At 44.4% G+C, this 27,642-nt stretch overlaps 1 protein-coding gene and 2 long non-coding RNA genes across 3 annotated transcripts; all 3 read left to right on the plus strand.

Moving 5' to 3' along the window:
* The first annotated feature begins 653 nt into the window (after window positions 1–653).
* Window positions 654–7,393, plus strand: LOC118319859 (protocadherin-1-like). Its single transcript, XM_035650556.2, has 3 exons — window positions 654–811; window positions 1,819–2,431; window positions 5,970–7,393. Exons 1-3 carry the CDS (start codon window positions 699–701, stop codon window positions 7,380–7,382), a joined length of 2,139 nt encoding a protein of 712 aa, XP_035506449.2. The 5' UTR covers window positions 654–698; the 3' UTR covers window positions 7,383–7,393.
* Window positions 7,394–9,405: 2,012 nt separating this feature from the next.
* LOC118319951 lies at window positions 9,406–13,920 on the plus strand. The gene is made up of 2 exons (XR_004796175.2): window positions 9,406–10,978; window positions 11,450–13,920. It is a non-coding gene; the product is annotated as an uncharacterized LOC118319951 (long non-coding RNA).
* Window positions 13,921–18,411: 4,491 nt separating this feature from the next.
* On the plus strand, window positions 18,412–25,578 carry LOC118320021. The gene is made up of 2 exons (XR_004796189.2): window positions 18,412–22,933; window positions 24,734–25,578. It is a non-coding gene; the product is annotated as an uncharacterized LOC118320021 (long non-coding RNA).
* Window positions 25,579–27,642: the final 2,064 nt, after the last annotated feature.

Raw genomic sequence — 27,642 nt, forward strand, 5'->3', positions numbered from 1 at the left:
TCACTGCCGCCAAAACCCCCGAGCCTCGGAGTACGGGAGACGGGCGCGTTAACCACGAGAAGCCCGGCGTCGTTGCGTCTGTCGCTAGCACGTCTCTTAATGTGTCGGGGGAAGAGGTGTAATTTTTGTACTTTTCTGGTGTAGTTAGGTAATCCGCAACCAACTGAGCACCTGACGGGGGACACTTTATTTTGGCGCACGACTGATTCAATATCCAATTAATGCAACATATTCGATTCCGTTTAGTTCAACAACCGTATTCAACACGACGTAGAAACATGGCGACTCACACGGAGGTCGGGTCCACCTCATGGAACTATATTTAACTTATTCAGAGTAGACAGAAAAAGAACATTGGTCCTTTGTAGAAGGTGATAATACGTACATGAACATTATATTATTATTATGTTATGGACAATGTACTAAATTTCTGTGACTAAGTTTTTCTGAATATTACACACTGTAGCTTTAAGTTCCTGTTTTAAACAGGTATGCATGTCACTGTTGCTTTAAGAGAATTAGCTCTTCTCCGCATGGCTCTGAAGTCTTAGTGGCTTTGATTTTTGTTCATGACTTTCAAGTGGCTTTGATTTTTGTTTGTGACTTTGAAGCCCGTCCATGCCTTTGAAGCATGTTAGCTAATTTGCTTTGAGGCGATCTAGTACGTTCAGTCACGGAGAGATACGCTGCATTGGCTCATGCCAAGTTCACACCACACGACTTTCTGCTCGCCGACAGATCCTGGAGTTGCAGCAAATCGGAGGAAAATCAGAGTGAAATCAGGGCTTGCACATTGGCACTTGAACAGTCGGTGTGAACAAAAGCGACCAGCACTTGTCACTTGAAGTGAATCAAAAACATGAAATAGAAAAACTAAAGGAGACTCTTAGCGTTTGTCTTTCCTCTTGGTGTTAGCCGTCACTCGACGTGTCCAGCGACAGTCGAGCAGCAGGAAACACAGACAAATTATCATAATATAAAAAAACCAAGAGTCGTCATGATCCCACAGTCCGCAGATAATCATCGTTAATCATAGAACAAAGATGGAGAACGTTTGCTTCGCTGAGTTACTTCACGAGAGAAGTCGACTACGAGTCCCAGAGAGCTTTGCTGCTGCAAAACATCTAATCGGAGTTTATGCGGCCACAGTCTCTCGCCTTGCCAACAGTATCCTACCTACGTGAAAATCCAACCTGGCAACTCCAGGCTCCCTAAGAGCTGTCAGTCAAAGTCCGGAGGCTCCGCCCCAAAGTGTCAAAAACTTTTTCCGCGAGTGTACAAAGCGCTCCACGAGCAGCGCCGCTGCTTTTCCCGCCAGCGAGAGCAGATCCTCGAGCCTCAGGGGATTTAAATCTTCGCATGATGGTTAATATATGTGCGTGTGAAATCACATACATCGCTCGTGAGTCATATTTTTGGTGCGCTGTATTAATGACCCAATTCTTCCTCCATTGATGGGGAACATACGTTTTGGCACGCGTGTGTGTAGATTTGAAATATAACGTCCAGATGATCTAATGTTTTCTGATGTTTCCTCATCAATGTCTTCATCTTTTTTCCTTTTTGGTTAAAATCCCACCTGTGCCAAATCTGTGCTGCGTCGGTCGACTCTCCTCCTGAGAGAGGAGACTCGCCAACTGGAGTTTGGCAAAATATTCAACCAAATGAACCTGTGTGCCAGTTCCATAAATCGTACAATAGATAAGGACTCACGTGGAAGTAGAAGTTGCTGAGGTTAAATGTTGTGACCTACAGATCCCCCAGATCTTCAGTCAGGGGCTCAGACATTATTCCGTTTCCTCTGTCTGTCTCTTTCAGAGACATGGCGGCGCTGAGGCGGGACGTCCTGCTGTTCCTGACGGTCGCCCTGCTGGTCTCCTGTGATGCCGCATTCATCGACGTTCTGTATCGTGTTGCCGAGGAGCAGCCCCCCAACACGCTGATCGGCAGCCTGGCGGCGGACCAGGGCCTGCCCGACACGGGCCACCTCTACAAGCTGGAGGTGGGCTCGCCCTACCTGCGCGTGGACAACAAGACGGGCGACATCTACACCACGGAGATCCCCATCGGCCGCGAGAAGATGCGCAAATGCCGCAACAGGCTCTACGGCAACAAGTGCTTCCTGGAGTTCAAGGTGTCGATCACCGACATGGTGAAGGGCCTCGGCTCGGGGCCGCGGCTGATCAAGGGCCGCATCGAGGTACTGGACAACACGCCGCAGCTGGTCGTCATGGGCAACCTGGACCGCGAGCGGAAGGACTCGTACAACCTGAATATCAGCGTGGTGGACGGCGGCCGGCCGGCGAGGGCGAGCAGCGCCCTGCTGCGGGTCACCGCCACCGATGAGAACGACAACGCGCCCAGGTTCGAGAGAAGCCACTACGAGGCCGACCTCCCAGAGAACAGTCCGCTGGGACACTCGGTGCTGCAGGTCAGTCGGGGAACTGGTCACTGTACATATACTGTAAATGTCTGGACATGCACGTGCATGTTGGCTCAATAGTTTGGTTGAGAGACTCTGAGACTCTAGTGGAGGTTCTCTGAGGGGCCCTCTCACTTCTAACCATCACGACTCAGCATGATAATCTGTCAGTTGATCTACTGACCGGTGACTTTGTCATGTTCCCTCAAGAAAGTAGAGTCTGGGTCCCAGAAGAGAAAAGAGATTAAAAACAAACCGAGGGAAAACACCTGTTTATTAATTTCTTTCTAAAGAAAGGTGAGCTGGCTCTTAGCAAACTCCTGCTACGACAGCTAGCTAGCAGCTACCTAGCTGAGATCAACACACAGCTGCTTATCGCTAGCTTGCTTGCTAGCTAACTAACGTTTACTAACTGAATATAGTAGGAGTTCGCTAGCTACTCTAAGAACACACACACAATATTATAATTTCATCAGCATCATAGCTGCGGGGCCCACGGAGACTGTTTATGTACAGGGCCCAGAATTTGGTGCTACAGTCCTAGTTAAATGCACACAACAGTAGATTTTCAATTCATTATTCCGCTGAAAGAAAATTAGAAAATATATATGTATTTTTTTAAGCAACATTTTGAAAAGTTCCAACTTCTTTAAAGTAAAGATTTGATGTCGATGATAATATTAACAATCACCATCATTGACTAATCAATAGTTGATTATATATCCGATGAAGGATTGGACATGATACAGGGATATTTTTTAATATACAGGGAGTTATGCTTGTTTTACCCCTTAAACCACTTCTGGGAGGTTTTAAAGGGAAAAGAATAGAAACGACCGGCCGACGAGTTTCATCCGAGGAGTAAAGTTCAAACCTGGATTCAGTTGAGCAACAGTTTTACTGACAAATATTTGTCTCCGCTCCGACCGACCGACCGACCGACTCTGCTCCTCACACGGAGCTCGTGAAATGAAAAAGTGAGTTTCGTTCAGAACGAATCTGTCGCGGCTCGTGTCGGAGAATTCAAACTACTTCTTCTTCTTCTTCTTCTGTCCACTTGAACGTTGCAGTGACAACACACAACACGCTGCTCGATTCCCCCCGTGCACACAGACGGTGCTGCCGAGGTGAAGCAGGGCGTGGGATCGGGCCGGCGAGTCGTCACTTATTAACCACTGAGTCTACTTCACCTTTGAGCTCTGGGCTTCTTCAACGGCACTGTAGAAAAAAGAATCCCGACACTTGTTCCACCGGTGTCGCCTTAGTTTCCTCTGAAGAGATTTTGAAAGCAGCAACAATTTCTGACATCAATATTAACGAGCGAGAAAGAAAATCCTTGACGTGAAAATAGCACTTTAACTCAAGGTCCACTTACTTACTTTTGTTTTGCAGGATCCTTTAAAAACTTCACAACTCCATCTCATGACCTCCGCGGGAAGATGGAGTCGGAGACACAAAGATTTTAAAAACGTCGACCTTGAGCTGAGATTATTTTCCTCCTTTTAAATATTCATGACCAAATTAGCAACGCTCGTAGTTGAAAGCTCCATTAAAAAGGCGAGTGAGTGGACTTTGGTTTTCAGACGTTGCGTTCAAATGAAATATTTATTTTGTTAAAAATGCAACAAGGAAAAGTTTTAACACTGAAACGCTTTTATGTTTTTATTCATTCAACTGTAAAACGCCACTAATCTCAACTGTGGATTCATCAGATTAGATGAGACAAAAATACTGAAATATCTGGTGTGAAATAATAACTTTTCATTTTCCTTTAATTGGCGAATAATCTAAAATTTTCTTTGAAGAATTAGACGAAAGTAAAAAAATCTTCAGTGTAATTGTCACTTTTCAGATGAAGCGTCTTCTCATTAAAGGCCGAAGAACGTTTGACGGGTCTGACCGTCATCATTACTCACCGCTTTCACCAAAAATACATGATAAAAAAATGTGTCCACATTGAACCACCATATTTTCTTATTAACCTTTATTAAATTCTCGTAGTCCGATTGAGGGCAAGCCCTCATTTCCAATGCAGCAAAAAAAAAAGGTTAAATTACAAAAAAAACAGTAACAGGTTTTTTTGTAGATTGTACAAACTGTTCCAGTTGCTAACATTTCCCCCAAAAGTAGAAGGCTGACATTTGTGGGAATCCAGTTAAGCTACACCCTGTAGCTGGTTAGCTTAGCGCATAGCATGAAATAGTGCTAAATCTAATGATTGTTTCCATTATGGACGAATATTTTCATGATTATCGATTAATTCTGACCAGATTTTTCTTCACGTTTTATTTTAACCAACAAATACCAATATATATATATATATATATATATATATATATATATATTACAGTAATAATTTACAGTAATATAAATGTTTAGTATATATAAATATGTAGTTTTTAATACTGAAAAATGAATTCAAAATTGAATTGAATTAAATGATCAAACAAATAGTTGCAGATTGTTAAACTGATAGTTTTAGCGCTGTTTTGCAACAGCCTGGCAGTTTCCCCCTGTTTCCAGTCTGTAGCCATGCAGTATATTCATGTACAGCTATAAGAGTGGTATGGTTCCTCTCATCTAATTCTTGGCAACAAAAGCAAATACGTATATTTCCCATTTCTTTTTTTAAAAAGAAATTTTGCCATCGCCACTTTACAGTTTATAATAGATTTCTGTGTCCTCGGTCATGACATGATTTTTATTGTTCGTGGAAATAAGATTAAAGAGTAAATTACATTACTGTGAGTCCCAGGTGAAGGCTGGAGAAACGCTGCACCAGCAGCACCTGGGACGTTTAAATCAGCTGTTCAACAACCAGCTCATTGGAAACTTACATGCCGACCCACATTCCTCCACAGCAGGCGAGGCATTGAATGAGCGCAATTAAAATGTATTAGATGTGTAGATAGTGAGGCGTAATGAGAACATCCTAAGTGACAATCTGCCGACTGCTCGTACCAATTACATAACTCCATTCACTTTGGGTTTGGGCGTGTGAAGGTGGATCGCACGCCAGATGCTGGTCCGGCTTTGTTTTGACAATGGGAGGAACATTCACTCATGTGCCACCCGTCGGATGCCCCTGACCCGCTGCGTGGCCGTTAGATGTTGCCGTGTGGGCGTTTGCACTCGGCTTTGATGGTCTGTTATGTCTCAAGCAGGAGAAAGCAAAGGACTTTGTAGTGTTGCATTAATAATGCTTGTGACTCTTTGTAAGAATCTAAACAGTCAATAGAATTTAACTGAGTTTATAATGGAGTCGGGGGGTACATGTTGCACCTCAAACAGCCATTTATGAATAAAAATTGCCAGAAATTGGTCAAATGGGACTAATGTTTGAAAATGGTTTTGACATTTCTTTAGAGAAACCCAGATGTCAAAAGGTTGTTTCAGACTTAAAAAGGCCTGGAAAAAAAGTCTGTTAAAACGTCCTTAAGTGACTAAAATGTATATCTAGCATATTACACAACCTTACTTTGGTGTAAATACATAACTTTTAAGTGTTTAGCCGTGAAATGGTTACCCTCTGTTTTTGCCCTTGTAGGTCAGAGCCAATGACACAGACACCGGCATCGAAGGCAAGATCAGATACAGCCTCCATAAGCCCTTGAAGAGTGTAAAGAGGCTGCTGCGCATTGACCGCCTCACAGGCATCATATACGTCAAAGGCCTGGTGGACCGCGAGGAGGAGAACGTCCTCGAATTCTTTGTGGTCGCCAAACATCGTGGGTCCAACTCTAAGAACTCCACGGTTCAGGTGACCATCAGTGTCAAGGACCAGAATGACAACCCGCCGGCGATCGAGATCCATGATTTTGGCTTGGTGACACACCACGACGGTGTGGCCAACATCTCTGAGGACATGCCCATTGGCACCAAGGTGGTGCTGGTCCTGGTGTCGGACTGTGACGAGGGGGAAAATGCGGTGGTTACGTGCGTAGTTACCGGAGATGTTCCTTTTCAGCTCCAACATGATATTGAGTCGGCCAACAATCGGATGAGGAAGTACTTCCTGCAGACAACTACCCTGCTGGATTATGAGCGTGTTAAGGATTACAGAATTGAAATTGTAGCAGTGGATGCTGGCGACCCTCCTCGATCCTCTTATGTAGGTGTGACCATCAATGTCCTGGATGAGAATGATAACGCCCCCTATGTCACCAAACCGGCCAACTCCTCCTACACCTACTTGACACCTGTCACCCCACCAGACACCCGGGTGGAGGTGGTAGAGGCTGAGGATATTGACTCTGGACCCAATGCGGAGCTGGTCTTCACCATCACAGGTGGCAACCCGTTTGACCTATTTCACATCTCGCCAAGCAGCGGGGAGATCACACTGGCAAAGGAATTCACCGGTAAGCACAATGGCCTGCATCGCCTTGTGGTGAGGGTAAGCGACAAAGGCAAACCTCCCCGCCACACCACTGCCCTGGTCCATGTTTTTGTCAACGACACCAAGTCCAATGTCTCTGTCATCGAGGCGCTGGTTGGACACAGTCTCTACACCCCTCTGGACAGGGACATTGCCGAAGATCCCAACTACGCTTTCGCTCATTACAGCAACATCCTGTATGGCAGCCTGGCGGGCATCGCTGGTGTGATTCTGGTCATCGTTGCCGCGGTGGTCATCGGACATCGGCTGACCAAGGATGCCAAGAGCGGCTACCAGGAGGACAGCCTGCAGAAAGGCTTCTACCTCATAAACGAAAGTGTCACCGACATTCCCAGAATCCACCTGCCCCTCAACTACCCACCGGGAAGCCCTGATCTGGGCCCCCACTACCGCTCCAACTCCCCCCTACTCTCCATCCAGCTGCAGCCAGTGTCGTCCGAGAAGCACCAGGCTGTTCAGGATCTTCCTGTCACCAACACCTTGGTGGGAAGGGGCGACAACAACTCCACAGGCTCCGACCAATATTCGGATTACAGCTACAAGGCCAACCCGCCAAAATAAAGCAACAAACAGGTAGGAGACTACGCCAACACTGCAATGTACCAGAGGGACATCTACTGGACCGACCAGGTGTGGTAGTCATGCTGGGACTTATTTGGCGAAGCCAATGTTCTTCCACCAAAGTTGCAATGAGCTGGAAATGTCAAAAAAACAGTTATTCTAGTGGTTGTATATCGACCTCCAGGCCCTTACTCGGAATTCTTTTCAGAGTTGGTGCTTAGCACAGAAAGTTATTATAGTGGGTGATTTCAACATTCATGTGGATGTTGCCAACGACAGTCTTAGTTCTGCCTTTAATTTGCTCCTAGACTCAATTGGTTTTACTCAACATGTAAACAAACCCACTCACGGTTTTAATCACACCCTCGACCTCGTTCTGACCTATGGCATAGACATTGACAATCTAATAGTATTTCCTCAAAACCCTCTGTCCGATCACTACTTACTTACATTTGAACTCTGGTTTATGAACTTTACTGAATTTGGAGAAAAGTTCTATTACAGCAGGTGTCTATCAGAAAACTCTGTAAGTAAATTCAAAGAAAAAGTTCCTTCTTTATTTACTCCACTGCCTTGTCGATACAGTGCAGGATAGTTATCAAAACTTTACTCCCACACAAATTGATGATGTTGTTGATAGTGCAGCAGCCTCACTACGTTCCACACTTGACACTGTCGCCCCTCTGAAAAAGAAGACAGTCAATCAGAGGAGGATAGCTCCATGGTTTAATGCACAGACACGTGCTTTAAAACAGACGTCACGTAGGTTAGAAAGGAAGTGGCGTTCCAATAGTCTAGATGATTCTCACCTTGACTGGAAAAATAGTTTAATTACATATAAGAAAGCCCTCCGAAATGCCAGAACCAATTATTATTCTTCACTAATAGAGGAAAATAAAAACAACCCCAGGTTCCTCTTCAGCACTGTAGCCAGGCTGACAGAGAGTAAAAGCTCTACTGAACAGTCTATTCCTCCAACTCTTAAGTAACAATGATTTCATGAGCTTCTTTACTAATAAGATTATTACCATTGGAGAAAAAAATTACCAGGTTCTTCCCACTAATGGCACAGACACACTGTCCTGTACAGTAGCTTCTGAACCAATAGTATCGCCTAATTTATATTTAGAATGCTTCTCCCCTATAGATCTGGCTGAGCTGACTTCACTTGTCACTTCATCCAAGTCATCAACCTGTCTTTTAGATCCTATTCCATCAAGGCTATTTAAGGATGATAAGGATAATAATCAAGCTCCATCATATCTTACAGAGCTCATAGTTTCATATCATCACAATAGATCACTTCGCTCTGTAAACGCAGGACTACTTGTGGTTCCCAGAGTCTGTAAAAGTAGAATGGGAGGCAGAGCCTTCAGCCACCAGGCTCCTCTCCTCTGGAACCAGGAGGCAGACTCCCTGTCTACATTTAAAGTTAAACTTAAAACATTCCTCTTTGATAAAGCTTATAGTTAGAACTGCTCAGGTGCTTAATAAACCATTTCTTTATTATGCTGCTATAGGCCGAGACTGCTGGGGGAACTTATATCATGAGCATCTCTCTCCCCCTCTCTCTCTCTCCCTCTTTTAATATCTCTCTCTCTGCCCCCATGTATCTACATTACATGTCACTAACTGTTTTCTCTCTCTTCTAGTAGATCTCTGACCCCAGAGCTGCAGGATCCAAACCCGTCATTATTATTATTACTATTATTTTCATCATCACTAATAATAACAACAACTTAATTGTATTTTTTAATTCTAAGTGTCAGTCTAGTAGAGACTAAAGCGGCGGTTGTACAACTGTCCTCTCTCTCTCTCTCTCTCTCTCTCTCTCTCTCTCTCTCTCTCTCTCTCTCTCTCTCTCTCTCTCCCACAACTGAGTCTGGTTCTGTCAGAGATTTCTTCCAGTTTTTTCTCTCCACCGTCGCCAAGTGCTTTGCTCATTGTGGGATCTGTTGGGTTTCCCTGTAATATTGTAATATTGACCTCACTATGTAAAGTGCCTTGAGACAATGTATGTTGTGATATGGCGCTATACAAATAAAATTGAAAATTGAATAGAATTGATTCCCCCACACAGCACACACATCCAAACTGCCATCGCCCCTTTTTATCTTTTGTTTTGTTAATCATTTCTGTTCTGTTCCATTATTGGTTTTCAACACACCATTGTCCACAGTATTCACACCATGAAGGATTACACAAAGGATAGAGCAAATATGGGCTTACCAATATTTATCAGCTGATATTTGACCAGAAATTTACAAAACCTTAGCCTTAAATGAACTCTGCTGATGGTTTTTGTTGATTGAGGTGTGTGTTTTTTGTTGTTCTTGTCAATTAATGTGGTGTTTATTGACGACTTCCCGGTATATTTAATCACATGATGTCATATTTTATTCCAAAGTAAAAGTTTGATTTTGAAGATTTACTGTACAAAAAGATGCAAATCCTGAACAACGGGGTTCACTACTGATATTGGAAAAATATTTTACTTCACCTGTCTCTGAGTTTCTCCTCTTTTATAAGTCTGAAATGTTGCGAGTCTGGAGTTCTTTGTTGAGCCATTGAAAGGTTCACACTGGCAATATATTTTCTTTTTCATTTCATTTATTTATTTCAACGTTATATTTTAGTATTTATGCAACCTTATTATTTGCTTTTGCAATGAAGTGTATTTTGAAAGTGGTTGGTTTCTCATTGCATAAATATACAACACTGGGAAGAATACTTAATTTATTTATCAATATACTTTTTGAATCAATTGAAGTCATTACAAATATATTAATTTGAGGTAATCAGATTCACTGGCTCAGTACTACCGATGCAGTATCTCAAAGAAAAGCATGGTGGGAGGAGGAGGAGTTTTCTGCCCGCGGCCGTGTCAGTGCACAGGTTTGTCGGTTGCGATTCCCACGGGCGCTCATTACGGAGCCGCCACTCAGGAAACACACCTGCCGGCAGCCAATGAGACGCCGCTGCCCGGCAGCCCACACAGGTCCCGCCTACACACCGACCGACAGCTAACGGAGCTGAACGCACACACGCCTTCGGAGCTGTGAGCTCGGCCTCCCGGTGCTAATCGAGGTAAAAAAGCAAATCAAATCTGACTAATACCGACTGGCAGCGGGGACATCTTCATCTGTAATGGAGGGGAGTCTTCCTCCGTGTCTGCTCACGCACCGTTTACACAGTTCAATGCTTCGTCTGCAAAATTGGACGACCGGAGGACCGAGAAGCTCCGACTCCATCTAACGTGACGAAATACAACTTCGAACGAGTCTGGAGACGTTTTGTTTTCTATATTCCACGCAGAAGTGTAAGAGTTGCTCTGTAGTGCGCTCGGAGCGGTGCATATGCGAGGGAATGATGATGGAAAGGAAGCGGCAACCTCAGAAGTCGAGGACCCATGTCGATTGACTGAGGCCCAATCCCGTGTCTCATTTTTACCCCTTCCTCTTGAAAAGGAGCTACAAGGGAAAGGGGTTGAAAATCTCCCCCTACGAAATGGGACAGCCCTTCGAACTCGATACGGCACCACGTGATTCAACATGCCTGGAATTGTAAAGACGCTGTTGCAGTTGCCATGGTGACAGGTGAATCACAGTGGTCTTATAACGATGAGACGTGACGTTAGTTGATAGTGTTACATATGTAGTCACTCCTTTGTGACTAGTTTTTTAATTTTGCAACTAGCGATCTCCCCCCGCTGGTGATAGTCAAAATAGGAAAATCTGATGACGTAGACCAGACGTCTCATTTGTGGTTCGGCCGTCTATGGTCGACCACGCCCTCCGAAGGAAGTGGACACAGCTGTAGTCGGCTAACGTACACTAGCTTATAGCCGAAGATGCTAGGTGGCGGCAAATAAATACCACTACAATCACACGGTTGAGCCGAGCTGCAGAAGCGTCGGTCGGTTCATTTTCTTTTAACTCGAACCTAAGCTAACCTTCTTCCTATGTCCGGCCTTTATGCTAAGCTAGGCTAACCGTGTCCCGACACCACCTGCAGATGAAATATTCCTTTAAAAAAAAACTTTACTGTCTTTTCTTGATCAACACCAGCGATGCACTTGAACACAACACAGTCGGAACTTACTGTACTCGGCTGAGGTCGGAGTCATTAAGGAAGGAGGTCGACCACGAACCCTCAACAACACAACAAACGTCAGTACGAAGCAAAGTGTCTCGACGACGACGTCTCAGACGTTGATTATCAAATCAAAAATGTTAAGACAAGAAAGAAGAAGAAAAAAACTAATTCAATTATTGCATCTCTTCCTCTTTTTTTGGTTTATCCTTGAGAACTTTTTTTTTTTTTAATCAACAACTTCCACTTTCTTCAGAGCTTTACCTCGTTTGCACAGTTTCACCATTTGTGGGACAAAGTTTCCGTGTTGGTGAAAAACAAACTCACCCCGCGTCTGATCGTTGATTAAAAGGACAGACAAAGGGCGGCGGCGGCGCCAAGGCCGCTCTTTCAAACGCCGGCAGCTCCGCTTTCACTCCACTTTGTTCCATACGAAGCTTATTTGCACAAAAAATAATTATTCGGTGTGAAAAGGTGAAACAAAAGGAAAAACGCAGGACTTTTGCTTTGAGACCTTGAAAAAGAGGAAAAGTTCAGGACTTTCATTTGATGGAGTCGATTCAGAGACTCAGTATTTGTTAATCTACAATTCAAATTACTTCTATAAATTACTTTATACTTTCTGCTTCAACAATATGTACGTCGAAATATTATTTATGTTGTTCATCCCATTGTATTATAACGTGTTATTGTATTTCACTGGCTATGCCAGGTATTGTTTTCATCCCCGTGGTTTTTATGGACAGAAAATAACTCAACGCATGGACGGATTTTCACCGAACTCGGAAATGGAATTATGAATCGGGAGTTCATCTTCCGGATGACGAACTTTAGGAGCTGATCGGTCAAAAGCGCAAAGGTCGAGGTAAAAAAAAAAAAAGATATGGTCCAAAAGAAGCATCTGTAAAGATATTTCCACAATTATTAGAGACGATCTAAAGCTTCTATTGATCAGAAAATGATTCCTCACCCCAACGTCACACAACGAGCCCAGTCTGGGATCCGGAGCTTCCTCGTTACCGAAGTGGACAAGTGGAAAACGACTCTGACTGTCGCCGGGCAGGTTTAGTGTCTAATTCATTTTTTGAGGGTCAGTCCGAGTCCGAGGTCCCGTCACTGTATGTTCCTGATACTGCACACGGGTCATAGTGATGGAGGTCATCACTTCACCAGTATTTCACATGATTTAATAGCCTGAACTTAAGAGTAAACCATCTCCTTTTCTTGTGCCGCAACTGACTTTTTCATTATAAAACCAAAACGATCATCAAACCAACGATATTTGCACCTTAGTAATAATACAAAGGTGTATTATTTATTAAATAATCATTTGGTTTTTCTGCTGGGTCAGGTTCGTCGCGGTCAGACTCCTGAATGAAGAACTTCATATTTATATTTCTGATCCGTTAGTTCGAAGACGGTAAGACAAGTAAGTGGTTTTCTTTAAAAGCCGAATCACCGTGCGAGTGAGGACGATCCCCGTCTAGAAATTCACATGTACGTTGTCAATTTCTCCGCAAAACATTCGTAATTTTACACGGTTAGTTTAGTCCGACCGACAGTGAGGCCGTCGATACAGAAGCTGCTCGTGAACACGACGTCGTGTGAATCACTTTCCTCACAGACGATCCAGTGACCTCGGGTCCGCAGCTAAACTACGTTTAAATCCCGAGTCGTGACAAAAACAAATAAAACCGACGAGCCGGTTTTCAGCAGAAATGACGTGAACCGGCACCAACAACAGCAGCTAATGCGTTAATGTAAAAATATGTAGGTTAACAACAGTATTAATGTAAGTATGGTAATATGATAAACACGTGTAATCCAAACACAAGTATTTACGGCTTTGGTATCAGACGGGGGTTCAGTAATCCAGCCGCAGACAGATGTTGAACCCTCTCCCCTCTTACAGTACATCGTGTTTATGATCTGTATTTAATCTCTGTTCGGATTTTTTTTTAATGTTTAACTTGTTATGACGAAAATGAGAAAATGTGTTTAGTTGTGAGCCTGAAACACGAGCTGATAAAAAAATTAACGTTTCGCCTTTTAGTTTTTTCTTAAATTCGACGTTACCGTGAAAGACCATAAAACGTACAGTTTGATTTTCATCGTCCTGATCAACGTTATGATCCAGCTGTTCACATCTGAATCTTCATCTGAAGTTTCTCAGGTACAGATTTATATAAAATGAATAACTGACAAACATTTACTCAAGTACTGTATAATTATAAAATATCAATAATTCTCTATGAATGTCATTTCTGTGATTTAATCATTTTATCTGTTTATTTATTTGTTGATGTTTTTCCTTATTTGACATTTCATCCTCGGCATTTATTATATTTATTTATTTATTTTTATAATTGATTTAATCACAACTGAACAGTTTCATGTTCATCTTAAAAGTGCTGCATGAATAAAGTTGATCATATTTATACATCTACTCAATGGTTAAATATTGTACTATTTAAAAAAACCAAAAAAACTTTTATTTCACATGTGAAATGACAAAGTGCTTCACAGAAATTTAATAGCATTTTTAAATGAAACCCTATCACTGGGCTGTAGTTGGGTAATGTCACCCACCGCTTTATGTTTAATGAAGCAAAATCAGCCTCATGTCTGTAAAAGCATCATTTTAAATGATTTAACATGATTCCACCTACGTATGCTTCAATAAACCGCGCGTGAATCTTACTCCATTTTAAATCCACTTTTTTCATAATTGGTAAGTGACATCCTGTTGTCGGACTCTCAACTTCGCCTGCAGAGCCAACGGGACGTGACGACTCTGATCGTCACGTCCCGTTATGGGTTCATACAAGAACCCATAACTTTCATTATATTGACGTTTGGGCAGCAGCAGCAGATGATGATTTCACCGCTGCCGACGTCGACGGCATCAAGGGGAAGTTGTAGAAATTTTTAACTTGTGATTCTATGAAATGTTTTCTTTTTCTTCCCTCACTCCTTCGTGGTTAACCAATAAAAAAAAAACGCTCCACCCCCTCACATGAGAATCAGTCTCCGAAAGTTTCCACACATTTTAAGCAACTTTTCTGTCGTGTGTGTGTGTGTTTTGGTGGACACACACACACACACACACACACACACAGTCTGTCCCACTGTGGAATCGCACACCGCTGCAGGGCTCGGTTCGGGATCCTCCCGTCTGAACTCCGGCACCGCTCTCACCGGACAATGTGCCGAGGGTTTCAGCCTCAGTCCATAATGTCAGAGGAAGGCCACAACAGAGGGACCACATGAGATCGTAAGTGTGTGGTTTGCAGGAAGATGCAGCAGCGGCGATGTGAAGGAGTCCGCTATTCGTTCCTGCGAGCGAGGTAAACAGTGTAGATCACACTCACCTCTGGCTGCAGCTGCTTCTCCGAGTCGAGGCGTCTGATGGCAGATGGTAGTGATGATACTCACAGGTGGGTTTCCAGATTTAATTCAGTCTTAAGTCTCTCAAACAGGGGAAAATCCTCAGGACGACAGTTCACAGAGCTCGAGCAGCGCTACAGACCCAACCGACGCTCAACCATTTCCTGCTGGAGGTTTTCCGACGTCTAAACGGCTTAACGAACATGAGCACTTCCTTTTCTTTCTTTTCATTTTTTTTTTTGATTTTCGTCTCACCTCTCGAGCGAAAGTCTGAAAGAGTTTGAGAAGTCACAGCAAGACGTCTGCTCCTTGCTCGTTTCAAACTCCACAGTAATCACACTCACAAACGATGTGAGCAATCGGCTCTGCGGTGGTTTTTAGATTTCCAGATACAAACGCAGGACACACCGAGGGGCAGGACGGTGCGACGGACGAACTGACAGAGAAACGACTGTAGCACAGAGGCTAAATACAGGAATCATTGGACACAGGTGAAACACATTAGGGCGGGGCCGACCGTCAAAAGAGCGGGAAAACTGGACAAAGACAAGAAGTGAGAGGGAGGGAGAAAGAGAGAGCGAGGAAGGTTTTAAGTTTAACTTTAAATGTAGAGAGGGTATCTGCCTCCCTGACACAAACTGGGAGCTGGTTCCAGAGGAGAGGAGCCTGGTGGCTGAAGGCTCTGCCTCCCATTCTACTTTTACAGACTCTGGGAACCACAAGTAATCCTGCATTTACAGAGCGAAGTGATCCATTGGGATGAAATGAAACTAGGAGCTCTGCAAGATATGATGGAGCTTGATTATTTAGGGCTTGGTAGGTTAGGAGCAGGAGCATGGACTAGTTTTTCAGGATCCTTTTGAGATAAGATGTTTCTAATGTTCTTGATATTGCGCAAGAAGGCTGTCCAAGAGAATTGTTTTGTGTGAGTCAAAGGACATGTCCTGGTCAAAGGTAACTCCAAGGTTTCTCACAGTAGAGCTGGAGGCCAAGGTTATGCCATCCAGGGTAACTATATGATCAGATAATATTTCTCTGATGTGTTGATGGGCGAGTAAAATTACCATTTTTTTCTGAATTTATAAGTAAAAAATGATTAGTCATCCAGGCCTTTATGTCTTTAAGACAGTCCTGAAGTTTGTCGACCTGATTAGTTGCATCTGACTTTATAGATAAATACAGCTGGGTATCATCAGCATAGCAATGGAAATTGATGTTGTGTTTTCTTATAATATTGCCTAAAGGAAGCAAATATAAAGTGAAAAGTACCGGTCCCAACACAGAACCTTGTGGTACTCCATGTCTCACTTTTGTGTGAATGGAAGATTTGTTGTGAACGGTAACAAACTTGTCACGGTTTGTGCAGGAAGCAGGACCCAAATGCAGAGGTGGCGAAAAAGGATATTTAATAAAAAAAGAAAACATTCTTACAGTGTCTGAATAAAACAAAAATACAACTAAAGGTGTCCGCGAGAGTGGGAACAGAAGCAATGTCTGGAAGCACCGGGGAAAAAATCACAGGAACCGACTCCACGGGAAACGACTGGGGAAAAACAACAGACGACCCGACAAAGACAAAGGGAACACAGAGACTTAATACACACAAGGAGGGCGGGGCAAATAGAACACAGGTGAGACACATTAGGAACAGGAGCAGGAGCATAGATTTAAATAGAACCTATATACTGGATGTCGCCCAGACAAGATGTAACTCGGACGAGTTCCTGCTTTTCACTCCGAGAATGTAAAATATTGTAGCGAGCTGTGGGTTGCACTTCAGAGAAACACACGGACTCTGCTTGCTTCCGTTTAGAGGCTTTTATTTTGACATGCCGTCGGCCACACGGACTGCCGCCGTTACTCCTTTTCCCTTGCAACGTGCAGGGTTTGGCACGAACCGAGCCAAGTACCACGCTCACGGTTCTGTGACAGAACCGGACTTATCAACACAACGAACATAGTACAACGAGTACAAGAATACAGCAAAGACACTGAACTTAAATTAACACACTAAACTACGTTGAACACCAGCGAACCCTCGGGGCATAACTCCCAGCTTCCACAAACCACACCCCTTGGGTCGCCACAATATTATAATGTCGTAATGTTTTATTTTCATATTGAGTGGAAAGTAAAGTCATGTCTTCTCTGATTTCTGTAAAAAATACTCGACTTGATTGTAAATGATAGGTAAGAGAGCTCTCCTCTCCCTCCCTCTCTCTCTATGGAGCTAAATCATGTTTTGTTAATTCAAAAAAAATATTTTCAACTGAAAGCTCACGTTTTGATTTTGAACTTTGAAAAATAAAACCGTTCAAAATAAAAATAAGTGTAGGAAAAGTTTCTTCAAATCAAATATTTTTTTTGATTCAACTCTGGAATTCTTTTGAAAGAATCATTTATTTCAATTTGACATTTTTGGTCCTATTTTTTTCAGTTGCAAATTTTATGTTTCAGATTCAAATAATTTTTTTTTTTTTTTCACATTTCACCCTTTTTTCACTTTCAGATCTTTTTCTCTGTTCAGGTCGATTTTTTTCAGTTCAGACTTTTGGCACAAATGTGGCGTGGGGGCGTGGTGTCACCTGAAGGGGCGTGGCATCATGGATGAGAGCATAACAAAGAAGGCTGGGGACGTATAGTTTAATTAAACGGTCCAGAATACGTCGCGTTCATGTTGAATTTTCAGACGCCTCCAGAAACCGGGAATGGAATCGGCAGTGCGCCACCATAAAGTGTCCCCTGTCGGTTGCTCAGTTGGTTGCAGTTTGCAACTTTACCACCAGATGGCGCCAGAAAATTGCCACAATTGCACACTGGGGCTTTAAACTTGAATCTTTCACCTCTTCACAGGGGAAATTTTTTAATAATCGTTGATTCAAATTAGTCATTTGTGCCGTGAAATTATAAGTCGTTGATTGAAATCCTCACCTGGGACTTTTATTATTATTATTCTCTTTTTTTTTAAACCTTGAATTACCCCATTCATTCGCTCCAAATTAATAATTCAATAATTCCGTTCAATAATTAATATTCTTATCACCTTCGCTCTGGACGACTCTCATTCATCCACTTTAACTCAAACTCTGATTGGATGTTTTCCAGCAGCAAAGCTCTCTGGGACTCGTGAAGTAACTCAGCGAAGCAAACTGCGTCTTTGTTCAATGATTAACGATGATTATCTGCCGACTTCGGGATCATGAACACTCTTGGTTTTTTATATTATGATAATTTGTCTTTGTGTTTCCTGCTGCTCGAATGTTTCCGGACACGTCGAGTGATGGCTAACACCAAGAGGAATCAAAACTGTTTTGCTGCAACTCTAGGATTTGTCGGCGAGCAGAAAGTCGTGTGGTATGAACTTGGCATGAGCCAATGCATCATATCTCTGTGACTGAACAAACTAGATCGCCTCAAAGCAAATTAGCTAACATACTTCAAAGGCATGGACGGACTTCAAAGTCACGAACAAAAATCAAAGCCACTAAGACTTCAGAGCCAGATCTCTTAAAGCAACAGTGACATGCATACCTGTTTAAAACAGGAACTATTGGTTCGCTATAGTTGCCTACCCCATCTTTAAGAGAGTTGAATATATTCAAGAACATTTGTCCAAAAAAACACTTCAACGTACAAAAAACCACGGCATGTCAGTGTCTCTTGGAAAACGAAATTTTTGTACTTCTACAATCTATTTTTCTCTTTCTTTTCCTCTTTTTGATGGTACGTGACATGACCTCCCCGGAGGACACGTTAGTCGACGGTTTTATTTTATTTAGTTTTGTTTGACTGCCGTCTTGAGCATTTCCAAGTTAGTCTCTTTGTGTTTATGATTTGCCCCGTGGGCCGTATTGGGCCCCAGAGGTCGGAGGTTTCCCTGACCCGGCTTTAAATGAATGTCTGTGCAAAGTTGAAAGTTGTTTGATGAGGGTCAAAGGTTAAAAGATGAACACGGTGACATCATTAGTCATCCATCCAAAACAGTAAACCAGACACGAGGCTTCATGATTTGGATGATATTTCCTTTTTTTTATTTACATTTACATTTTCTATGACATGAAAACCCCAAGTAAACCATTGATCATCGTTATATCGGAGATGGAAGTTTTTTCTTTTGTAAAAGAAAAAAGTTCTGTTTTAAAGTTTCTTCTTCCAACAAAGTAGAAAAAATATCAGCGTCCGCTTCCCTCCGTGCTCTCTCTGAAAGCGAACAGAGGGTGGAGGCAGTGAGGGGGCGGGACCCCGGGCGGGAGGTCATCGGCGTAAGCTGACCTTTAGCCTCGTGTGCCCCGAGCGGCCGGCCGTGTTTGTTGTCTGTTGCTGTTGTTCTAATGAGAGCAGCCGGTGTCGGGGTGAGCCGCTCGGTTTCTGCAGGTCACCGCAAATAAACACGCGCATTAGTCCGGGTAATGGGTTCGGTGGGACGCCGCGCTCACATTTACAATGGTTGATCTCTGAACTCTGAGTGCGCCAAGCTTGCAGGGCCGCGGATCATCAGATGAGGGGAGTTTTTTCAGAGAGGAAGCGCTCGCTTCTGGTTTCATTAGCGCCGCGACCCTGAGGGCCGTGCCTGAAGAGGCGGGGCCGGGGCAACACCCGGCGCTGGTCCGCTGCGTGCTCCTCCATCACTCCGCTGAATGGATAAATAATTAGCGGTGCTCCCGCTCCTCGCCCTCCCACGCTGGGTTAAAGCCGCCTCTTTCTCACCTCGCTCGGGAGGAGAGGAAGGAAAAAACAGGGCTGCAGCCTGAGATGCTTTCAGGAGGCCTTCGAAATTACAGCGCTGCCGCTCCCTCCTCCTCCTCCTCCCTCACAACTGACCCTCATTGGAGATGGATGAGCTGGGATTCACCGGAACACAGCAGCTTCAAAAGGAAAGAGTGCAAAAAAAAACAACCTACGGCTGAAGAAGATGCCAGAGCGCTTCAGACGGATGTGGGCGGAATTTACTGCTTCTCCAGAAAACGTCTGAACGGTTTCCACGGCGATCTGACCGGTCGTCCGTCTCTCTTGCTGTGACAGAGCTGACTCTGCTCTGCGTTGACGTGATGTTAAACAGCCGTTCGACATCTTCACCTCCCGCGCGCCGCCTCACAGTAACCTTGCTCGCCTACTCGTGCACAGAGTGACCACAGGCAGAGAAGCCGCTCACTGCGGGAATTCAACAGCTGACGTTTGCTCTGCTCAGCCAGAGACAAGAAGCAAAACACTGCAGACAATCTTCTGCAACAGGTTGTTGTTTTGTGTATTTTTCCTAATGAAAAAGTCTGATCCCTCAGAGGGACAAAATATGCCTCACACGGGGCGCCAACATGTCCAGAGGGGGTCCTGCTTACTTGTTAGGAAATGAGGATGAAGGAAGAATCCTAGGGAGCAAGACAAAAGCAAACTTGCTTTTTTTAGCAGATCGGAAACAGCTCTGTGTCGGTGAGACAATGAAATACGATGTTTAGTCTGAGCAACAGACCCATTAATTTGACGGTTTATCAGATGCCAGGATGCTGAACGGCAGTTTATAATTCTCAGACAGAAAAGGGAATTTCACAACTCCGGAAAGCTGCAGGTGTTTTGTTGCAACGATTGCAAGGTTAACTGTAGAAAATGTAAGGCCTCAAGTCAGAATGAACATGGAAGTAAGCAGAGCAGACTGAGGGACCAAGGGGCAAGGACGCTTTACAGTTAATGAGCGAGGACAATAAGGAAGCATGTAGAACAGAGGCTTCCTTTTTAGCAGGAAAGAATAGGAAGCATCTAAGGCAGTAACACAAGTAAAAGGATGCTCCCTAGTTAAGAAAGGAGGAACAAGGTTCCTTAGTTGAGAAACATACAAGGACAAAGCTTCCTTTTAGAAATTCTTAAAAGGAAAATTAAGATGACTTATCAGTCTGTATATATATATACAGTATACATACTGTATATATATATATATATATGGCAGCTAAATGTAAATTAACCATGTCAACATAACCTGATGCCTGATAGATAATGTCGTATTTTAAACCTGTAATACAAAGAGCATGGGGCGCTCAAGTCTTATCTTTAACCAATGATTTATTCAAGTGTTATTTTAGGAAAAAGATATCTATTAATAAAAATAAAAAAAATGTTTTTTATTCCACAAAAATACTATTTTTTAGGATACAAATTGCGGAGCATTTAGGAGGAGGTGGTGGAGACCAAACACTGAGATAAAATAAAATAACACTGCTCCACATGAATGATCAATGCTCTTTAAGTTCACTTAAAACAAAAAATAATAATCAACTATTGCCGGTTTAAGAAAAAACAAAGTGTCCTAGGTTGAAAGGATAAGGAGCAAGAAAATGTCCTAGTGTGAGAGTGAGAAAGAAAAGTGAGACATGAGAAAATATCATTGCGTCTCGTAATATTCACACATATGAAGCGGCATTGTAGCTGTTCACTTCGCTGCCGTTGCCGTGACGCGAGTCGTCGATGTGACCTGACGGCAGGTACGACGACCGGGTGAGATCGACGGTTTCGGGAGAGCCGCCGAAACGCGACGTGCCCCTCTTTCAATATTTAATCAGGAAGTGCAGCACAGGCCGCGGGTTAACATTTCATAAAACACATTAGCATTGATTCGGCAGGCCCTGGCAGATTAAAGTGGATAAAGAGGAGGACGGAGGGAGTCGATGATTCGGTAACAACTGAGAGGTGAGTAAAGACGACGCGGAAGCTTTTGAACTTTTCCATTTCTTTTTAAAAGGAAGTGCGACACAGACTCGGATGTTTGTGATCTGCGCTGTCGCCTGAAAGGACAACGGAGGAATCATTAATCCACTTAGTGACACCTGCTCTTTTTCTCACCTCGGATATTCTTCCGACTCCTCAAGGCAGAAATAGTCGATTCGCAGAGATAGATCCTCCTCCACGTGCAGCTGCGGGTGACAAAAGGGCTGCAGGTGGGAAATAATTACAGAAATTAAAGAAAGGAGCTAATTAATAGCTGTGGGGGGAAAGTCCAATAATAAGTCCAATTTCACTTCTGAGTTGAGACGTTGGGAGTCGATGCCTCAGCGTGATAAAAACATCACGTCGGCTTCTTTTGCCGCCTCGGAACAGCAGAAGAATTAGTCGCTAATTAGTAAATACTACAGGAGGAAATATGCGGAATGTTATTTAAATGAGGGCGCATTTGACCCAGCTCACGGGAGACGCAAAAATATCTACGCTTGTTGTCGTTGGTTACGGAGATGGGTGATGGCGGGGGGGGGGGGGAGTGACAGGAGAGCAGGACCCCGATGGTGGAATCAATCCGGGCGGCGCCGCGCTTCAGACGCGACGTGTCGCAGGGCGCCAGACACTCGGCAGATGGTGATGCCGAGTTCCAGCCGCTCGCCGGTGGGTGACGTTCATCTGAGGCGAGTGAAGTGTTTGTAGCGCGTCGTCCATAAAAACACGCCCAAGAATTTCAGGCAGCAGGTTCGGCTCCATCGTTCCAAAAACAACAAGGTCTCATTTTGTTATTTTTAGCAGCTTCCCCTTTAGAAAACCAGAAAAACGAAGGACGGAACTTCCTAAAGTCGGAAGAAGCGAGATAGAAGCAAACTTTTTCTCAGAAGGAGGCGTCGCTCAGCTTTACGGGAAATGTTCAAATGTTGAGTTTCCCACTTCAGCGAACTTCAAGCGCCATCTGGACTTCAGGTGCGTTTACTTCAAAGTTCGTTTTCTTCTGTGGAGAAAACAAAAACCCTAAAACTAGCTAGAGCTAAAAAAAAACAAAAGCACTGGGATGTTTTTCTGCCGTCGCACACTTCACTACAACTTCCAGCTGCCGACACCTTCCGACGCGTTGAAAATCTCCCGGGCGGAAAAAAGAAAATGATTAACAAAAAATTCGAAAATAAAAAATCTCACATTGGTCGGGGGTTGTGACGCGTGTGACGCGCGGCGTTAATTGGCAGCCGAACGATCATGATGAATTCATGCAGGAATAACAGCGGATTACTGCCGTTTAATTAACGATGCCGCGTCGACGCCGCCGCCGCCGCGGCATCCATATTTAACGAGCAACATCGCTAACAGGAACTGATCGCTGAGCCTCCCAGCATGTGAGGACACGCAAGCTCACACACACACACACACACACACACACACACACACACACACACACACACACACACACACACAGAGTTTTAATGTCGACCGCCTGATACATTTGTTCATATCCGCCTCCAAATATGAACACTCCCTGTAGCTGCGTTAACAGAAGCGATCGTGAAAGTCAGGGCTCATTCAGGATGCAGAAGGCCCATCTCCATCCCCATGACCGGGCTCATTCCGGGAGGCGTTTTATTTTGAAAGGCGTCCGATTAGACCGCCCGTCATCCGAACACTCTGCCGATGATGAGCTCTGTTCCGACAAACGGCGACACGATCGTTTTAACACCTTTCCCCTCTTGTTCCGCTCACACACACACACACACACACATGAATCCTCCCCTTTGTGTTGCGAAGCCCGGCAGCTCGGAGGCGTTTGGTGTTGATTGTTTCACTTACATGCTCAACTCCAGTCGGCCGCTTTATTGCCACTATTCTGCCGTGCGACAAAGCGCTTCTGTTGCCTGAGCAATTCAATTTGTTTTCTCTCTCTCTCTCGTCACTTCTTTAGCAAAGTTGATTCCCAGTCCATGAATAGCAGAGATGGTCAACCTTGGAATGCAAAGATGTGATATAGCTTTAACAGCGAATTTGTAAAAACAAAAAAGCAAACAAGGCAGCTACAATATGTCAACTGCCGTTTTCTCTCCATTTAGCCCGACATGGATTTTTTCGGGGCCGATGCCGATATCGTTATTAGGGAGCACAAGATTCCCAACACCGATATATGTATATATAGATATATGTCATTTTATCTGTCAATGATTCTTAAGATGTTGTTTTATGACAAAGAAATGTAATAGAGTCTTGATGTTTTAGTTTTGTTTATCCTGTACGACAAAAGAGTTCATATGGGTCAACATTGGGCTCATAATCGACAAATATTATTGATCAACGGATATATATCGGTCGGGCCTTTACTTCGAATGACAACATTCGCTGCTCGACGTTCTTCAGCGTTCATCAGCGGATGAGTCTTCAGTTGGCTGCAATCTGCGACGTCACCACTGGATGTCACTAAATCCAGCAACAACAAGCGGCTCCTTTAAATCTGCAGCTGCAAAAAAAATAAAATAAATTACAACATGACATAGAATATGAAGCAATTAAGTGAAGTCATACTCCATAAAGCAACAATTATATTAAACCACTGCACACAGTTATATCTTCATTATCTCACACACACACACACACACACACACACACACACACGGGGGATGGAAGCTGCCTTACGTCAACTCGTATCTTCATTAAGGCAGCACATGCCTCGCACATTGTGATCATAAAGAAGGGGACAGACTTCTTCTTCTACTTGTGTTTAATGTGACATCACTGGCCTCCACACACACACACACACACACACACACACACCCAGGCACACACACAGTGTGTAGTGTAGTATAAATGGCCGACGAGGGGAGAGGACGCAGCAGCAGTAGCGGAGGGACTGAGGGAATATTATTGTGCTCCTCACATCGCTGTTAGTAATTAAAGTCAATCACCACTCGAACAGACTTACACACAGTTCTGCTGTTATTGTGTTTGTCTGTGATTGATCGAGTCAATAACAGAAACACGGCGCGCACACACACACACACACACACACACACACACACACACACGCTGAGCTGTAAGTACGAAAGTCAGGAGTCAATTCCTGTTCGTTCTTTAGTGTTGAAGCCGTGCGGATCTTCTCTGTTTGTTTAACTCTGATTATGTTTCACGTCCTTCGAATCTTTTTTTGTTCGCAGCAGGAACGAGCTGAGGACGCAGCACAGGCCGATACAGTTGAACAGCAGCTACAGAGCAACATGTTTGTCCAGCGTTCTCTCTCTTTTAGCTCCGTGTTTGGTCTCCACCGCCTCCTCAGGGAAACTTCTGCAGCCGCTAAACGCCGCGCTACATGTTGACGATCCTCAGACATTAAACATGAAAAGATACGAGCCGAACCTCGCCGTGAATCTCCGTGGAGATGCAGATTCAACTTTCCTTTCAAAAGACCATTTAATTTCCCGCTATGGTGAAATACTGCTTAAAGCCACAGACGCCGCAGACGTGTTAGCTTGATATTTGGTTGCGTTAACCTATGTGCACAATGAGAACACATGGTGTTTCCGGTGTTTTATTTTCTGCGATGTCCGATGGTTTTCACTGTCGACACCATTCAACACAAGTTGTGAGTTAAAGGGGCAGTCGGCGATTTTGGATAAAGACAGTGGGCTGCTCGGGAGACAGACGCGCTTATTGTGAGGTCAAAACCCCTGAGTCGTAGCGTCTGTCGCTAGCACGTCTAGCGTAGTTTTTTTGCGGCGCGGCCTGAACGGACAGCTAGGAAATATTCTCAGCATTTTTTACAAAAAGGAACATTGGATTAAAATCTCTAAATCCCAATCCACGGACACGCCCCCCGTCTCATCGGACATTGGAACTTTGTGTAAAAAAACTGAATGAACAGGAATCGTCCACATGCGGCGCGGGCAAGACTTCCGGCGAGTGCATTCTGCGAACAGGTGTTGGAAAATAAAAAGTTTACCCATAACTGTTCAAGTCATTTATGAAAACATGACTAAAAATTAAAATCTTAATTTCAAAAGAACCTTTCAGTTTCTCTGAGTCCATTCTGCTTGTGGTCGTATCGTACATTAATATTTAATAACTCAAATACATTCAATAGGATAAATCAGTGTTATTTCCTTTAATTCCCCGAGTTACCGCTTCACAGTTTCCCCCTTGCAGCTGAAATGTTCACATCCTCGAGCAGACGGTGAGTATCTTTGTTGGAATCTCTTGGAAAAACTTTCCGGATGCTGCCCTGAATCTTAATAACCAGAGTTCAGAGCGTTTGGCCGGAGTCTGGAGGTGAGAGAGCGATGACGCCACCCGCCGATCCGGAGAGACGACAGAGTTTTAACCGCTCGCGGCAAGAAAACTGACCCAGAAGCAGCCGGGAGCCTCCGGTGGATTCACGAGCCCCCGGAAAAATCTCGTCTGATGAACTGGGTTGTGAACCGACTGAAACAAGCTCCTCATGCAGCCGGAGAACATCCTCCTCAGCCTCCTCTTCCTCCTCCTCCTCCTCATCATCCTCCTCCTCCTCATCATCCTCCTCCTCCTCCTCATCATCATCCTCCTCCTCCTCTTCATCTTCATCCTCCTCCTCCTCATCCTCATCCGTCTCCTCATCATCCTCCTTCTCTTCCTCCTCATCCTCCTCCTCCTCATCATCCTCATCCTCCTCCTCTTCCTCCTCCTCCTCCTCTTCATCATCATCATCCTCATCCTCCTCCTCCTCCTCATTATACTCATCCTCCTCCTCATCCTCCTCCTCCTCCTCATCCTCCTCCTCATCATCCGCATCCGTCTCCTAATCATCCTCCTCCTCCTGCTCCTCATCCTCACCCTCATTCTCCTCCTCCTCCTCCTCATTCTACTCATCCTCCTCATCATCCTCCTCCTCATCATCTTCCTTCTCCTCCTCATCATCCTCCTCCTCCTCATCTTCCTCCTCCTCCTCAGCATCCTCCTCCTCCTCCTCCTCATCCTCCTCATCATCCTCATCCTCATCCTCATCCTCATCCTCCTCCTCCTCATCCTCCTCCTCCTCCTCATCCTGGCTTCACCTTCTCCTTCTGCTCACCTGAAATCATTTCATGGTCGAAGAAGCGGCTGCTTCTGTTTTCTGATTTTGCGCTTGCGGCTGCAGCGTTTGTTTGCACTTGAAGCAGACGGAGGCTCCGTCATCGGGGTTTTGCTTCTCTGTCACAGTTCTGGTTCAACGTTTCTCGTGAACATTGCGAAGGGGCGGAGCACCACCCAGTTTTGGAACCAAGCACATCCTGGAGGAACGAGACTAAACTGCTTTGTACTTACACACACACACACACACACATGTAATCTTTCCAGGGATTTAAAAACTTTAATCTTCCCGGAGCTGAAAGTTAGTTAGTCGATTAATAGATTAGTCGACCCGGAGAAGGAATCAAGTGCGGCCACGGAAAAATAGAAAAGGAAAGCAAATAAACAAAACCGAAAACACCAAACCAGCTCGTGAAGACACCACACGGCAGCGCTCAGATATCACACACACACACACACACACACACACACACACAGAGAGACATACACACACAGAGAGACATACACACACACACACACACACGTGACGGAGATGGATTCGCCGTCTTTTTACAGCGTCTTTCGTAGGGCGTGTGTGTGTGTGTGTGTGTGTGTGCGTGTGTGTGCGTGTGTGTGGAGCCAGTAGGTGATCTAAATGGTGGCAGCATATGTCAGTGTTAATCTGATTTGGGTGATTCACTGGACAGAGAGAGACGGATGGAACGGAGAGAGAGAGGCTAAAAGAACAGATAGTGAGAGAGGGAGGGAGAGTGGAGGGGGAGGGGGAGGGGGGGTGTTGTAGATGGAGTGTTGTCGGGGAAAAGACAGAGTGTGTTACTCAGATTTTTTAAATGCAATGTGGGTCAGCTCTTAGTCTGGTAGCTGAGAGGATCACTCTCACACACACACACACACACACACACACACACACACACACACACACACACACACACACACACACACACACACACACACACACACACACAGCTTTGTAGTTGTTGGAAGTGTTTGTCATTTTCACTGGTGCCGGAGCGACGCTCTTCCT

The sequence above is a fragment of the Scophthalmus maximus genome, chromosome 9 (assembly GCF_022379125.1).
Source record: "Scophthalmus maximus strain ysfricsl-2021 chromosome 9, ASM2237912v1, whole genome shotgun sequence".
In the NCBI taxonomy this organism is placed as follows: domain Eukaryota; kingdom Metazoa; phylum Chordata; class Actinopteri; order Pleuronectiformes; family Scophthalmidae; genus Scophthalmus; species Scophthalmus maximus.

Excerpts from the sequence above, each read along its gene's own strand:
- LOC118319859 (XM_035650556.2), top strand. The coding sequence starts at position 699 with ATGCCAAGTTCACACCACACGACTTTCTGCTCGCCGACAGATCCTGGA. Across the intron at positions 812-1,818 it reads CATTGGCACTTGAACAGTCG|AGACATGGCGGCGCTGAGGC; the intron begins GTGTGAACAAAA and ends TGTCTCTTTCAG. Across the intron at positions 2,432-5,969 it reads TGGGACACTCGGTGCTGCAG|GTCAGAGCCAATGACACAGA; the intron begins GTCAGTCGGGGA and ends TTGCCCTTGTAG.